The 18,010-nt window shown below is 35.4% G+C and overlaps 1 protein-coding gene across 2 annotated transcripts in view; it reads right to left on the minus strand.

The window, feature by feature from the left end:
* EMB1974 (NHL domain-containing protein) overlaps positions 1 to 18,010 on the minus strand; it is a 230,278-nt gene that overhangs the window by 10,371 nt on the left and 201,897 nt on the right. For both annotated transcript variants that reach the window (XM_089830348.1, XM_089830347.1), the window contains exon 10: positions 17,764 to 17,996. In XM_089830348.1, coding sequence (XP_089686474.1) covers positions 17,764 to 17,996 — 233 coding nt within the window. The remainder of the gene's footprint in view (positions 1 to 17,763; positions 17,997 to 18,010) is intronic.

Below are 18,010 nucleotides of genomic sequence, written 5' to 3' on the forward strand. Positions count from 1 at the left end.
TCCTAAAACTCTACCCACAATCTTGCTTTACGGTTTGTAAGCATATGTATCATTTCCAACCAAGAAACTTTTACAATTAAGTTTCATATTTCTCTAACTCGCTATTCGATTAGCGAAAATTGATCAATCAACTATTCCCAATCCATATAATAAGCCTTTATACTGAAGGCTCTCATCAAGTCCTTTTTGTCAATGTGTTAGCCTATACTTGATTTTTGAGGCCTTCAAAGTCCTTTTTGCGTTTCTGAGTATTTGTTTAGTTTGCTTATCTTTTTGTTTCCTTCAATCTCTTGCTTAGAACCACCACTTCATATTTTAAATATTGGATATTATAACTTGATGTTATGTTGCACTTTTTGAAATATATGACTAAAAATTACTTTATGTTATGTTTTTAAGTTACATAGTTGCATTTACTGATATTTTAAGTCATGAATTAAGTGATTTAAGTTATTAGTTCACCTTTTTATCTAATTTAATGTTGAGTTGCACTTTAATGTTTTAATAAAAACTACTACAGTGAAAATTTCACTTTTTGAACATATTCAAACATAACATGTAAAAATGTTAGTGTAAATATGTAATGGACCTTATAAAGTGAGAGTCACTTAAGTGAATCAATTGAACATGTACTAAATTAGAACTTTAAGTTATGCAAGTCTCATGCACATGTAATTGCACCCACGAACCACACCTTTTGCTTGTATTTTCTCACAAAATGAAGCAAATCATGGTTTAAAGGGACAATTACATGTCTTTGAATATGTAGTGTGTCAATGGTTTCTTAAACCACATTTTGGCTTCTAAGTATTTGTTTCTCATCAAAACAAGTTGTTTGGGTGGTTTTACATGCATTTTTCTTTGCAAACCACAATTTGCCCTCTTACATGTGAAACAATATATGCAAATGTCTTGAAGAATAGAAATTTGCATAGAAAGCCAAACATGTAACATGTAAGGCACCACCTAAACTATGATTTCATAGGTAGGCAAACATGCAACATGTAGCATGCATTTTTTACAAAGATTTGCATTGGAGAGGTTATTTTAAATATGTAAATGAACTTTTAAAGCCCAATTTTCATCTCAAGTTTACATTTAAACATAATTGACCTCTCCATTTGAGCGTCCAAGTTTATTTGTGCATTTTCTTTCCAAATGCATCAGATTTTAAATATGTAATTGGCCTTTTGAACCCCTATTTTGGCTTGAGCTTTGAGTCTACACACTTGCCATTGCATATTTTAAATATGTGTTTTCTCATTCAAATCCCAATTTGGGTGTTTTAGGCAAAACATTACATGTCAAGAGGCTTGTACAGCCCGACCTATGCAAACTCTCCATTTTCAAACATGTAAAGCACTTTTCAAAGCGTCTTTTCCTTAAGGAAAAGGCATTTACAAACACTTTTGCTGCACATTCATGCATGTGTTTGCCTCTACAAGCCCCGATTTGCATTCGAAGAGACTTGCTCAAACATGCAAAATACTTGGATATGTGCGATCTGCATTTGATGTAGACATGCAAATACATTTCTAAAATGCAATTTTGGAGAAGAGAGTTGCATTCCAACTTCTTCTTGCTCCGTGTTTTACTCTTTGCTCTCCAAGTGTAAGATTTCGGTTTTGATTGAGTTTCTTGATCATGTTGCTTATTTGTTACATTTTTTTGCTCTGTCTTCCATTTGTTTTAATGCAGCTCTAGATTTTTGTTCCAAGATATTAAATAAGTTTAAAACTCTCATTCCTTGCCAATGCAAAAGGTTCTTCATCCCAAAAATGAATTCGCATGAAAGATTAAAGTGTTGAAACTTATCAAATCAAGTCAAAGAAAGAGGTATGTTCTTCATTTTCATTTTTGGTTTTTGTATATACTTTGGTTGCTTGTTATTGTTTGTTCTTAGTTCATTTGAGAATCAAAGTTGAAATTTTCATCAAAAGAATGCAAAGTATTCTTCATGTTTCCATCTTTCATATCCAATCCATCTTCAAAACGCATCCAAACTCCACATTCCAAAATGTGTAATCGGACTTCTATAACCCAATTGCATATTTACACAAGGTATGAGTTTTCACCACATGTGTATGCATCTCAAAAACCCGATTTTAGGGAAAAGGTCATATTTTAACACAAAAATATTCATCTAGATTCTCCCAACTTCAATTCTTGTCCATTCAAAGTGAAGACCTACTTTACCTACATGCAATCTATGTTGTGAAACCTGATTTTGGCCATTACTGCCCAAAACACAAGCTGTTCCAGCCATTTCCAGCCTTTCAAAGCATTCAATGGCTTTCTAAATCATTCTTTGAACACTTATCCCTCATAGATCCATTATTGTGACTCAAATCCCAAAGCTTTTATGGATCAAATCATATCAGATGATGCTTTCATCCTTTGGAATTCTCATGATGCAGCCTGTTGCTTCCCAAAATTGCAGATTGGAAATCCAAGAACCTGCCACTTCTCCGGTAGGATCTCTCAATCAAATTTTGGCCAACGAATGGAAATCGCTTAGATTCCCCTGCACTTCGGGCTCTGCTACACCCAGGCGGGTAAACCTTCACCTTGAACACTGACTACTCAATTCAAGGGTTTTCTATAGCAAATTTAAACTTTGCGAGTTCCTCGGCTGGCAAGGTCCTTGAACTCGATCAAAATGAAACTGAAATGTTGGATAATGGTTAAATGTTTTGAACAATTGAATAATAATAAATTTGATGCTTGCAGGAGGAATATATAAATTTTCTGACTTCTTAATAAAAAGACCAGTGCCTTTGCTCATTCGGGCGATAGAGCCGACTTCAGTGAACTTTTACATACAACTTCATAATGTTCAATGCACTTGTACTGGCAATAACTTTGATAATCCAGATGCGACAGACCAATTATAATGCAATCTTTAAATTAGTCCAGATTGAATTTTAACTCCACTGAGACAAACTGGACATAGCTGCGGAAACAATTAAATATTTCACAACACCCATGATGATCAAATTTAAAATGCTAATTGATCATTTCCACTTATCTGATAACAAAATCATATACAGAATTTTAAAATATAATTATGAAGGACGATTCGCCTGCAGTTTTAAATCTCCATGCCATTAAAGGTAAACAAAAGACATTTTATTTTATACAAAAAAAAAAATAATAGACTTTATTACAAAATCATAATATTGCCCTTATCTCTCCTTACAAAATATATAAATACAAAATACGCTTTTTTTAGAGAATATAAAGTGTTCCAATGATGAATTATTACCATGTCCCCAAATCAAAATATCTCCATTTATATTACATCTAATGGATGGCGTGACTTTTCAAAATAAAAAGTCATATCTCTCATAAAATAATTAACACCTTTTCATTTGTATTTTCTCATCACCATAATCGCAACCTTTAAATAAAATAATAGGGCCTTTGATTATTAATGGTTCTGCTTATAATTTAATCATGGTATTATCACCATATCTTTTCTCGAAATTAAGAATTCATTGACGGTTGTGTATGAGTTTGGTGTTATTATAATCGCATGAATTTTATTTGTTCCGCCTCACCAACTTGAAAAAACTTATTTGCTTGGACCCACGTAAGCATTTCTGAATGCTTGATTATGTAAAATATTTTAATCGCCTCCCAAGCTGACAACGATTTCTTTTTTAATACTCAACACTTTCCATAGTTGTTTTTTAGCAATATTGAAGGATTATTTCTAGAAGGTTAATGACCAAATTGTGTGGCATGCTCTTGGCAGCACACAACTTTCTCTCCGACATCCTTTAATCATTTTAATTATCGGGCCTTCAAAAAGCGTTTGTTGCAGTGGAGTATATTTCCTGGTGCTCCTTGCATATGATGCATCGACTCTTTTGTAACTGGCACTGTCTCCTTTGAACTCTTCCTCATTTCACACAGACAACGCTTTAAGATTCTAGGTGTCTGCATCTTCATTCAATGGCATCATGTAGGAGATATTGTCACCAATCTTCACAGCCTTCCGTCACAGTTCTGCTGGGAATTTCTATCTTGGACACGAATGTTTTATCACCTATGTAGTCACATACCAATTATTTATCGATGGCAACCTAGCATGTTTTTAGGAATGATCAAAACTATTATAGCCACCATGGAGTTTCCTTTTGGTTTGAGTATGAAACAGAGATGGGATTGTATCCTTTGATATATGCGCTATGACTTTGGTAAATAAGTCATTCACTGCCAATACTTGGTGCCATTTAAAATCTGTAGCTCTTTCCAAATCTATAGTTCCTGGGCCCTCTGCAAGTGCTATGCTTTGTTAAATCTGGCACATCTTCATGATATGCATATTCCTGGGTTTGCTACTGGTCAATTTCTCCAGAAATATACATATTTATCTTCATGGTTATCGTTGTTCTTTTAAGAAACATTCAAATATAAGATACTGTCATCACCATGCTATAATACCCTGTATAGATGCATATTTACAGGACTGCAAGTGAAAGCTTTATCATTTGCACATAGCATATTGTACCAGAATCATCTTCAGTGTGTAACATAGCTTTATACTTGTGACAGGTTTCTCCTAAATCTGGCAACGTGAGTTTCCTCACTTATCTAAAATTTATATTTCCCAAAACGGTTAAGTCTTTCTCAACATTCCATTTGCATTGATGTTGTAGTAGGAAACTACAATGGGTCAATATGACAACAAAAGTGCAAATATAAACTTCTAACTACAATCAGACATGTCTTCCATTTCACCACCTCCATTGATATTACTGAATTGTCCTACTTTTAATAATGAAGACATTATCACACGATTGGCAATAGCCCAAAAATGGAAACTAAATGAGATGCCAAATATGGATCAAGCTTCTTTTTCTACAATCTTTTTATTATGACTTGTTTTGGCTTGAAGTATATTGTTTAAACATAGGTAGTGCGTAAGATCTGAAAACTAGCGCCTTGCCATAGTTTTTTGGGACTCTAAATTTACCAAAATTTTAGTGTTCCATCAGTGGCTCTTGTCGGGGACATATGCTCCATATGAGCATAATGAGATCTCAGTTATCTCTGGAAGAGCAGACCAAGCATTAGTGTTTCACACGATGCAAGGCGAAATTCGGTGGCGCTAGGCCTCCCAAAAGATGAGCATCGATCATTCCTCTATCAAACACCTTATTTTGAACAAGTAACACTTTCAACGTTGTTGCATTGGAGGCATCATCCTTATAAACAACACTTATTTCTTCCATTTCATTAATGCATTCTCTAGTATGTGTCTTACGTTTATCTTTCATGAAATCATCAAGTGCCCTATTATTTTTGCTGAATGGAGGATTGCTGGAGTTACATTTTTGATCTGCTATACAACCATTGGAATGCGTCCTTTTCACCTAATCGTCCTGCACACGATTTGCCCCATCTTCAAGATGTCTTTCCTCATGTGCTGCTACTCCTTTATCAAGAACTCCATCAAGTTTGATACTTAGAAAATTTTCAGAAGTATTCCCCAACATACTTTCCTTACTACTCCTTGATTCGATCATAACTTTACATGTTTGATACAATTGCTGCTCATAAGATAAACCAGTGCAAGCCTCGCCTTCTAAATGTATGCCATGAGTTCCATCAGCTTCAGAATTGCCAACAAACCTGCTATCTTCATCACAATGCTGATAAACTTGATTGTATGGAAGATCCTCCTCAAATAAAGGATTTAAGAACATAGAAAATTCACATCTATCTTCTATTACTTCTTCATCAAACAATGGGTTTAGGTACATAGAGAATTCAGGCATGGCTTCAGAAGAGCTTTCACCTGGATCGTCAAGTGTTTCATCAAATAGTGTATTAACTTCATCTCTTTGAGAATCATAATCTGCTTGACCAGCAAGGGGGATATCTTCATAAGCAATATACTCTAAAACTTCTTCCTGTTCATACATTGTGTAGAATTCTATTTCATCTTCATAATATGATTCTTCAGAATGATCACTTCTTTCATCTAATACCTCCTTAGAATGCACTGATTCATCCACTTGCTCACCATGGTGATTTGAGAGAAAATTTAGACCATTCTTTCAATGTGTTTTGATATTCATGATCTAATAAGGATGAAATCTCTTCCACACTTAGAGAATCCTCTTCCTCATTTTCAAATTCACCGTCATCTATAAGCATACATGTATCATCACGAGTTGATTCTCCTTCAGCATTTTCAAAAATTTCGTCTCCATTTGAATCTGAAACTTCGCTTGACTCCTTTGTTACTTTAGTACTACATTCATTATCCTCTGCAACCAGCTCATTATCCATAAGTTTAAGAAAGTTAAGAAACCGAGGCTCATATAAGAGGCCTAATTCCCGCATCTTGTAGAGAAGATCAGATGATGGAGGTTTGTATTCTAAAGGTATTTCTTGATAAGCATTAAACATTCTCAGAAAGAATTTTGTTGCAAATTCATCTTCTTGCTTTTCTACATTCAAATATGCATCCAAAGGAGATATATATCTTGGACTTTCATCAATTATTTGGAAGAGAAGCATCAAATCAAGATCTTTTGGTGAGATTCCCAATTCACAAAACTTTCTTAACAAATCCTTGCGTGAAGGCATGATGTCTGAAGGTACATCTCGAAAAATATCCACCATCCTTATAAATAAATGTGTCGATGTCTCACCTTCATACCTTTCCAAATTAAAAAATGCATCTAAGGGGTGTATGTATTCTTCCTCCATGGTGTAACATAGATCCACCTCATAGCACATATTCTCCATGTTAGGCAATCAAATCATTTCCTTCTAAGTCCTTTCCCTCAGCAAAGTTACCAATTGAAACTTTATTGAATAGAGTCGCCACCTCTTTCGAGTAATGTATTGATTTTCTGAGTTCTCACTTCCAGTAGAGTACACTTCCAATCAAACGGATACAATTGTTTTCTAATTCTGGTCTACAAAATCTGCAACTCTGGGTAACTGCACAACACCTATTGCGAGCAACTCTCCCCAATAGAGTCGCCAATCTGTTGGTTCTCAAAATCGCAAATTGGAAATCCAAGAGCCAACCACTTCTCCAGTAGGATCTCTCAATCAAATTTTGGCCAACGAACGGAAATCGCTTAGATTCCCCTACACTTCGGGCTCCGCTACACCCAAGCGGGTAAACCTTCACCTTGAACACTGACTACTCAATTCAAGGGTTTTCTATAGCAAACTTAAACTTTGCGAGTTCCTCGACTGGAAAAGTTCTTGAACTCGATCAGAATGAAACTGAAATGTTGGATAATGGTTAAATGTTTTGAACAATTGAATAATAATAAATTCGATGCTTGTAGGAGGAATATATAGATTTTCTGACTTCTTAATAAAAAGACCAATGCCTTTGCTCATCCGAGCGATAGAGTCAACTTTAGTGAACTTTTACATACAACTTCATTATGTTCAATGCACTTGTACTAGCAATAACTTTGATAATCCAAATGCGACAGACCAATTATAATGCAATCTTTAAATTAGTCCAAATTGAATTTTAACTCCACTAAGACAAATTGGACATAGCTGCAGAAACAATTAAATATTTCACAACACCTATAATGATCAAATTTAAAATGCTAATTGATCATGTCCACTTATCTGATAACAAAATCATATACAGAATTTTAAAATATAATTATGAAGGACGATTCACCTGCAGTTTTAAATCTCCATGCCATTAAAGGTAAACAAAAGACATTTTATTTTATAAAAAAATAAAATAATAGACTTTATTACAAAATCATAATATTGCCCTTATCTCTCCTTACAAAATATATAAATACAAAATATGCTTTTTTTAGAGAATATATAGTGTTCCGATGATGAATTATTACCATGTCCCCAAATCAAAATACCTCCATTTATATTACATCTAACGGATGGCATGACTTTTCAAAATAAAAAGTCATATCTCTCATAAAATAATTAACACCTTTTCATTTGTATTTTCTCATCACCATAATCGCAACCTTTAAATAAAATAATAAGGCCTTTGATTATTAATGGTTCTGCTTATAATTTAATCGTGGTATTATCACCATTTCTTTTCTCAAAATTAAGAATTCATTGATGGTTGTGTATGAGTTTGGTGTTATCATAATCGCATGAATTTTATTTGTTCCGCCTCACCAACTTGAAAAAACTTATTTGCTTGGACCCACGTAAGCATTTCTGAATGCTTGATTATGATAAAATATTTTAATCGCCTCCCACGCTGACAACGATTTCTTTTTTAATACTCGACACTTTCCGTAGTTGTTTTTTAGCAATATTGAAGGATTATTTCTGGAAGGTTAATGACCAGATTGCGTGGCATGCTCTTGGCAGCACACAGCTTTCTCTCCAACATCCTGTAATCATTTTAATTATCGGGCCTTCAAAAAGTGTTTGTTGCAGTGGAATATATTTCCTGGTGCTTCTTGCATATGATGCATCAACTCTTTTGTAACTGGCACTGTCTCCTTTGAACTCTTCCTCATTTCCCACAGACAGTGCTTTAAGATTCTGGGTGTCTGCGTCTTCATTCAATGGCATCATGTAGGAGATATTGTCACCAATCTTCACAGCCTTCCGTCACAGTTCTGCTGCGAATTTCTATCTTGGACATGAATGTTTTATCACCTACGTAGTCACATACCAATTATTTATCGATGGCAACCTGGCATGTTTTTAGCAATGATCAAAACTATTATAGCCACCATGGAGTTTCCTTTTGGTTTGAGTATGAAACAGAGATGGGATTGTATCCTTTGATATATGCGCTATGACTTTGGTAAATAAGTCATTCACTGCCAATACTTGGTGCCATTTAAAATCTGTAGCTCTTTCCAAATCTATAGTTCCTGGGCCCTCTGCAAGTGCTATGCTTTGTTAAATCTGGCACATCTTCATGATATGCATATTCCTGGGTTTGCTACTGGTCAATTTCTCCAGAAATATGCATATTTATCTTCATGGTTATCGTTGTTCTTTTAAGAAACATTCAAATATAAGATACTGTCATCACCATGCTATAATACCCTGTATAGATGCATATTTACAGGACTGCAAGTGAAAGCTTTATCACTTGCACATAGCATATTGTACCAGAATCATCTTCAGTGTGTAACATAGCTTTATACTTGTGACAGGTTCCTCCTAAATCTGGCAACGTGAGTTTCCTCACTTGTATAAAATTTCTATTTCCCAAAACTGTTAAGTCTTTCTCAACATTCCATTTGCATTGATGTTGTAGTAGGAAACTACAATGGGTCAATATGACAACAAAAGTGCAGATATAAACTTCTGACTACAGTCAGACATGTCTTCCATTTCACCAACTCCATTGATATTACTGAATTGTCCTACTTTTAATGATGAAGACATTATCACACGATTGGCAATAGCCCAAAAATGGAAACTAAATGAGATGCCAAATATGGATCAAGCTTCTTTTTCTACAATCTTTTTATTATGACTTGTTTTGGCTTGAAGTATATTGTTTGAACATAGGTAGTGCGTAAGATCTGAAAACTAGCCTCTTGCCATAGTTTTTTGGGACTCTAAATTTACCAAAATTTTAGTGTTCCATCACAGCCAACTCTTCAAGTAAAGATATGTCAGAATTTCTTCAGAGAATAGAGCAAAGTGAGTAAGAGAAGCAATTGAATCCGAAGTTAGGACTGGAAGCAATTGTTGTAATACAAACTAGAAGTTGTGACTGTAGTTTGTATTGCTTTCATATATTCATGCAAGTTACTAGAATTAAGTTACCTTCAATTATAGTATAGAATCTTCTAATTTTGAAGGTTTGCGTGCCCCAATAGTAGAGATGTACCTTCGAAGAACTGCATAGGAGTCTGTAAGCTTCATAGTGATTAATATAGCATAAAAAATAGACATAGATCTAAGCCAATATGCTTTTGATCAGCCTGTGAGTTGCTGTGGGTTTATTGGTATCATTGTTTACAATTTTGAGATAGAAGTGTAATTAAGAGGTCCATCTTGCCCATTAACCGCTCCAGGACTAAGTGGATTCTTTCTTGAAACAAGAGGAAAGAATATTAGTAAGGCAGTTCAAAAGTACCTCTAAACTTCATGCTTACCTTGAGTTGATCCAAGGAACAGTGAGAAGGGGGACACTTCCCTTTAAGGTAGTAGAGACTCCGTCTCACACATTGTGGCTAGCAACCGTATTTTACACGGGAGTTTGTACAATTGTCATTTGTAAAATATCCACCCAATACTAGGCTTGAATTTCTTGTGAGAAAACAATAAATTTTCTTGTTTTATAAAAGTTCTGGCAAGAAGGACACAGATATCTGCCACTTCTCAGAGAGATTTTAATCAATGGTTGGATGTGGTCAAGGAAAACTAGTTGGTCAATTCCTTCCTTCCATTGGACATGGGAAATTTGAGGCTTAAAATCTATACGTGATGTTAATAATATGTTGTCAGCAAAGTAAAGGTGGACAGCTTGCTGCAGATAATTCAGGTTTAATGTGTTTTATGGTTACCAATGTGTTTCCTTGCATGCGAGTGTGAGTAATTTCAAAACTGATTTTTAATGAATAAATTGTTATTAGATCTTATAGAGATATGTCATGCTAAACTTAGGTTGTAATTTATTTAGAATGGCGTTCATTGTATGAGTCATCATAAAGAGGCATCATTGCCTCAATTGTAAATGGATGCAATATCATTTGCATGCAACATTTATCTAGAGGGGTGTATTTTAAGCCTAAGATAAGATAAGATAATGATATTAATGACCAACAAAAGCTCTATGGGACTGCAGGATTACAACAATGAGACTGTCAACAGTAGGAGCACACAAAGGTGTCCGAAAAATAAATACAAACAACAACAAGAGAAAGCAAACAGAGAACCAGAGAGAAGGCCAAGAGAGAGACTAGGAGTCCTTTCTAGGCAAAAAGAAATCAGTAATTGAATGATAAGCATGCCGAAGAGTAAAGGCCCTGCTCTATCTGTGACCACTCATAGAGGAGTTTCGTTGGTGCAAATATCTAGTCTGGGATCTGACACATCTGGAATGCTTGGTAGATCTAGTGGAGCTAGATGGCCTTCTCACACCATGCAAAGGGGATAATGGTGTGAAGAAGGCAGTAATGAGCTGAGTAGACGAGTGCCAATGTGGAAGTAGTGACTGGATCATGCCATCATGGAGCATAGTGGCCTCCCGAAGATAAAGTGCGAGACAGTGCTGATCATAATAGCTAAAGAAATCATAGAGCAAGAAGCATTCCTGGAACAAACAGAAAAATCTCCCTAAGATTCAAAGATAAACTTGCTACGTAAGTTGCAGATCATTGGAGGTCGGAGGAAGAGGAAGGAGGACAATCAATGTCCTCTCATCAGACACCATCAATGGGGTCTCTTATCACATTTGATGGCACTTTATTTTCTAGTATGCAGCATGATATGTTTCCCTTTCTGGTGTTCCTAGTTGTGTAAAGAAGTGGAATTTCACATTATGAGGGTGAATATAGCCAATATCCCATCCCCATTTGAGAAATCTATGCTGATTTCTATGTAACTTCCTTGATGTGCAAGCATAGTGGTGATCAAAAGCACTAAAGTAAATTAGTTCATAGATCTTGAAAGGGTTGTTGGAGGATATAGAAAACCACATGAAGTGGACAAATCAGAGGAGGTTCTTGTTCATCTCAAGGTTTGTGGTAAGCATGTCTAAAACCATAGAGAATGTTTCTTTTGGATCAAGGTCATGAGTCACATAGTAGGACATAACACAAGGGTGAGCATACTGATAAGAAGTGTATCAATGCTTTTCTACCATGTATGTAAACATTAAGGGAAGGTTGTTGGGAAAATTAATGTTTACATGAGTGTTAGTAATTATGTATATGTAGAAAGGTAATTATTAATGTAATAATAATGTTAATAAACAACTCACTAATATAGGTTTTGATGGTTAGTTGTATATAGTGCTGAAATAACAATATATTGCAGTAGATAGTGGTTAATGTGCTATACCCATGAATGGCATTCCAAAAATATTGTTATAACACCTCCCATTTAAATTGGAGGATGTTTGAATATGTAAGTAGCTCTATATTAGTGACAGAGTCAAGGCAAGAGAAATACCCAAAGGAGATGTCCAAACTTGCAGCTAAATCGCCACAGAAGAAATGACAAAACAAAGCAATGAACAACACCAGCAAATAAGGAAATGTGATCTTCATTATCATCAAGTCGGCATGCAAGTGCAAATCACAGATTATTCATCAAACAAGCCCAAATAAGGACAAGAGCCTTATTCCCAATCTTAACAATAAGATATATTGGCTCTCCTCATTACCAATCTTCCTACTTGAATGTTGCTACCAAAGAAGAACTACTGCCCTATTTGCATACAAGATTGCCAACCGCAAGTCAGCTTATCTAATAAACAATCCCCAAAACAAAGAAGTGTGTATTACAAACAATATAGGATACATCATGACGTGTGAACACATAAGGAGGTATGCCGCATCTATAAGAACATAGAATGATGTGTCATTAGGTGATTTGCATTATGTGGATCTCCATCACAAGATGAATCTTGCCAACCTGGTCATTAAAAGAGGAAGCCAAATATAGGACTTGACCAATCTTAGGATAAATTCATCTAGAAATGTCAGATCGAATTGTGAAGCTAGAGATAGGATCTGCATGTGCCTAGATCACACCATAAGGATTGCATAAGATAACTAGTCAACTGGACCAACTACGTTAATTTTCTCAAATTCATGCAATTGTCATATTTCTACTTAAGCAAATGTATCCTCATCCCTCATGAATTATTGTAACTAATAACAAAATGCAACTTTTTGTCAAACAAAGGCAAAATACAATTTGAATACCTACATACAAATTTTGTGGATCAATGCACTTTCAACACACATCCTATAATGCTTGGACATTGGATAACTTCTTCTACGTTGTATGCTATTAATAGAATTTTCTCAAACCTATTTAGAGAAGTTTTTTTAGGAGTGTATTTGACAAGATTTTATGTCAACTGGGGATAAATCAAAAGATTCAATGAGCAGATACTAGAGCAAACTTTCTAATTCGATCTTTTAAGTTTGCAAAGCTTGAGAGTCAAGGCCATTGAAACTTTGTGATGACATTGTAAAGGTTTGTACCATGATGTAATCATTCTATGACTATTTAATAAAGAAATTTTCAATATTGAGTCTAGAAAGGTGGAATTTATGTTTTTTTGTTACATTATTGAGCAAATTAGGAAGACTCATGGTCATAATTACACCATTTTAACTTACCCTTCTTTTTGTCCCATTTTAAGCCCTTTCACTTTGAACCTTCCTTGACAAGCAAGACATCTTAGGAGTCAATATTAGTAATCTCTATTCTTATCGCTTACGAAAGAAAGACAACATTCAGTCTTTTTTCTATTTCTTTTGAAAGAAGTATAGCAATAAAATTGTCCATCTCTACACCACTACCACTTATGGTAACAATTAGATTTTCCTGAAATTTAGGCAACGAACAAACAAACACAGTTGCCCCCATCTTCTTTTTTAACATCTACTCATGCAAGCTAACTTATAATCAACTTGAAAGTATTTAGATGATCGGTAGTTGAATCACCATCCTTCGTCTTCAAGGTGTTTTCCCCATAGGGTAAAGTTTAATACATACGAAAATGCAAGTAAATGTAACAAAACATATATGATATAGATTAAATCACAACTGCATTTCCATTAACCTCATGAATGCTTTTACAATGTATTAGAACAATGCCAGAAATATTTCTATTTCATCCCAACAACCACAACATAACTCAACAACAAATACATGAACATATATAGATGTGTCGAGGGCCAGAGTGTCAACCATCGGCAACCATCACCCAACTACCTAGCCATTGACCGTATTAACAAACAATACTTATACTAATTGTTGTCTGTAGATCACACACAACAAAATGGGGATGAACACAACTATACAAAAGAAAATCAAGACTAAAGTGGGTGCTAAGAGAGCGCCCCTAATGAGGAAGGCGTTGGTGGTGGTGTAGATGGTGCTAGTTGTGCATTCAATTAATAAACTTGCTAAATTTGTAGCCTCATGTCTCACATTGTTTGTCGCTCCATAGCAGACTTCACCCTTAAGGTTTCCTTCAAGACCTCCTTATCCTTTACATCTACCATCTTCATACCACTAGCAAGGTGACTCTCTACCATAGCCTTCTTAGCCCGCTCCTCCTCCAACTATCCCCTTAACACTGCCCTCTCAACCCTCTCCTAGTCCAATTGTTCCTCCAACCATGCTATTTGACCTCTATGCTGAGAAAATTCCACCTCCACCTCATTGAGTCTAGTAGCTAACCCCTCTTGAGTTGCCATTGCTGCCAATTGTATTGCCTCAGCCCCCAATGCTACATGTTGAGTAATTCTAAGTTTATAGTACCCCTCCCAAAATATCGTCTCGACCTTCCTCGGTAAGGGATGAACCCAATTCTCTCTCACATGCCTTGAAAGGCCCCAATCCTCCAACATTTCCAATCTCTTTATGGCACACCATCCTCGAGACTGAAAGCACTGAATGAACTCCTAAATACAACCCACATTAACAAACACATACAACTGTTCCACCTGTTGATCAACCATGTCATGGGTCTGTGACCTAGTAGAGGCCACTATCTGCCTAGTACCTACCTACCTCCATGTTAGCCAAATATTGTCTCACACTTGCGGCCATATTTGCCAAGTACTATTCCAAGTCATTATACTCCTAGTGAGCCTCAAGTACATGTTGGAGAGATATCTCAATCCTACATGCACATCCCTAATCTTATATGCCTACACCATGTTCAGGACTCACCTCCAACTCCTTGATACGTGATTCTAGATCCACAATCTCTTGAGCTAGTATTTGTCGCTGTAGTGAAAATATGATAGGTCTAATAGGCACCATAGGTGTGAGCTAGAAGCAGTTGAGCCAAGTGCTCATGGTAGCTTTTGATGCCTCTGTCTCGACCACCTTAATGGCCACCTATAACTTAATCATCTGTTGGAATCTCCTTGCCTACCAACTCTTCCACGGCCTCAACTATCTAGATTGTTAGCAGCCCGACCGCTACTATGGGCTCTAGCTCTTGTGGTGGGGCTACCACTAGTGTACCCACAATTGTGTTATTGTTTTCAGGACCTCTAATGGATAACTTATTTGTGGTATTGTATCTGATTTGAATCACTAATATATATAACAGGAGATTAGTAATATCTATAGTTTACAAACTATAATGTATGTAATGTATAATCTACTATAACTTATTATTTTAATATCGTTGGAAGAAGGCTAATGCACTGTCGCTTTTTATCGGTGATTAGACTATACCATTGATCTGAAATATATAATGGAGAGAAGAGGTGCATGTCCTGTAGGGACATGACTTTACGTGGCCAATGGCCACAAAGAGCCATGGCTCTACGGGTCATGCACTTCTTAATTCAATGTTTAACAAACAAACTCCCGATAACAATAATCACTCAAGTATCATGCTAGTCTGGCCCCCGATAACAAAAGGGGTTACAAGGCAATAAAGTCAGAATCTGCCGGTTTGAATTTTGGTACGGATGCAGGTTCAAGGTTCGGGTTCAAAATTCATCCAATTTTTTTTGGGGTTGGATTCAAATTCATTTTGGGTTCTTCTATACAAAAATATATGTTTTTTCAAAATATGTATGTGTGTGTCTTTATATGTAACAACATATAAGTTCATACATCACTATGCTAATAGTAAAGCAACATAGCAAAATACACAACCATATCTATGTTTCATTTCAACAAGATATTAATTGCATCATTTAGCCATACATACAACATGATATACTTGCTTGGTCGCATGCATGGAACATATTTCCATATCAAGGGGACAGGTGAGAATGAAAGTAATTGTCAAAAGATAAGTGCAATTATCTGAATTTTTATTTTGTATTGGTTAGAGGATTTCTAGCCAGGCTAGATCAAAAGTTGAGATTCAAACTTCAAGCCCTGGATTCAAAGATATCATATATTTTTTAAAGACATTCCTCTATAATCGTCAATTTGGATGTCACCTATTATCAATTTGGATTTCCTCTATAAGCAAGTTTTCATTTTCATTCACAAATGCATAAATCACATAGAAACCATCATTTTTTGTCTTTTTAGTGGTTACTTTAGGGTTGGTAGGATCAAATAGGCCAAATTAAGCAAAAAAAACACTTTAAAAGAGTTTTAAAACAATGGCCGCTGGGCAGAAAATTCTTCAAAATTCGCTGCAAATTCTGCCTGGGTTCCTCTAACAGAATTTGCAGCAAATTCATAAGTCTGCAAGAGAATTTGGAGAGAATTTGACAAGGACCAGACTTTGTATAGAATGGAACCAGACTTTGAGGATTTTTGGAGAGAATCTGGTAACTTAGAATAATATCGATCATGTATACATATACATACATATATATATACACATACATACATACATACATACATACATATATGTGTATGCGTGTGTGTGTGAATGTGTAATCATCCATATCAGAATTTGACATATAACAAGAATGAATGATTTCTCTAAGATGCAAGCAATCATATATATATGAGTATGTATTGATTTATAGAGAGAATCATATAATACAACACTTCTCCTGCTGCTACATATTTAACAGATTGAAGTTGTCAAGGTAATTGGAACTCTTGACTACCCAAAGCCTAGCACCAATATTTCTCCCACCGTCCCACCAAATGAAGTAGGCAGAGTCAACTAAACAGCTAAACAGCTCCAAATAGAAGTGGTGGGGTAAAAGAGACTATCGATGTGCCACCACCAAAGGGTGTAAATGTATCTGTGAGTGTGACTCCGACTCCTAAATCCAAGTCCAACACCTCTACGAATGAACATGTCTCCAACATGAGAAACGTGTTTATTCATGGGTGTGCCTCCCTATTCTAAACATGACCTCTTGGCGATTGGTCAGTTTCAATACTATTATGATATAATTTCAAACAGTTGATTAAGTTGATTAACAATTGTGTGTGTGTGTGCATGTGTGCATGTACGTGTGCATGTGCGTGTGCGTGTGTGTGGGCACGTGCGCGTGTGGATAATTTCCACAGTTATTATAAATGTTAACTTCTTCAATAACATACATAAATATATATAATAAAGAAATATTCCTTATTATATCTCATACATATTTACAAAATATATTTATCCGACTGAAGCTACAAATCACCAATAGTTTGCTTCTTACAAGTTCCTTATCTCAATTTTGTTGCACAATCATGAATGTGATAACTGATTACCTCTGTGTCCTGCCATTCATTGATAATGAATAATAATGTGTTCAGCCATTCAGACACATAATTAAGCCACATTCGAGATTAAGGTCTTTCATCTCAGATTAGCTTACCAAAATTTTAACAAATCCTTGTGCTGATAAATCAGCAACAAATTGAGTTGCTTAAGTTCCTTACTTGATATATCTTAATGTGGACATTTTTCTTTTTCATATGATAATTCTAGTATTTTCATAAGATCCCACATTAAATTATTGTTAACTGATATATCATTAAATTAAATTGCAGAAAAAAGATCCTAAAGGTTACCATTTAAAGCTGTGCAAAAGTATATTTAATTAAAATATTGTAACTGAAAACATTGTATTATAATTTCAGCAACGGTTAACAGTCACCAGTGTTCAACTCTCATGAGTCCAATGTAACACTTACCCACGATTGGTGATTACAAGATTGTTATCTTGTGTCACTGCAAGATGCCAAGGAAATTTAAGTGCATTTAATTGCATATCTTCAGAATCATCATCATCCATCTTTTTGAACTTAAGTTTCTGCATCAACCTGTCTATGAATCTCCATATAGTGTTTCCTTGACTAATATCAGATGAGGGATACAGAGTTTGTACTGTCCTTTTCTCCATATCTGCCATCCTGATTGCATGATTCTGAGGAAATCAAA

The sequence above is a fragment of the Cupressus sempervirens genome, chromosome 5 (assembly GCF_028749045.1).
Source record: "Cupressus sempervirens isolate cs-2001-9-10 chromosome 5, ASM2874904v1, whole genome shotgun sequence".
Classification (NCBI taxonomy): domain Eukaryota; kingdom Viridiplantae; phylum Streptophyta; class Pinopsida; order Cupressales; family Cupressaceae; genus Cupressus; species Cupressus sempervirens.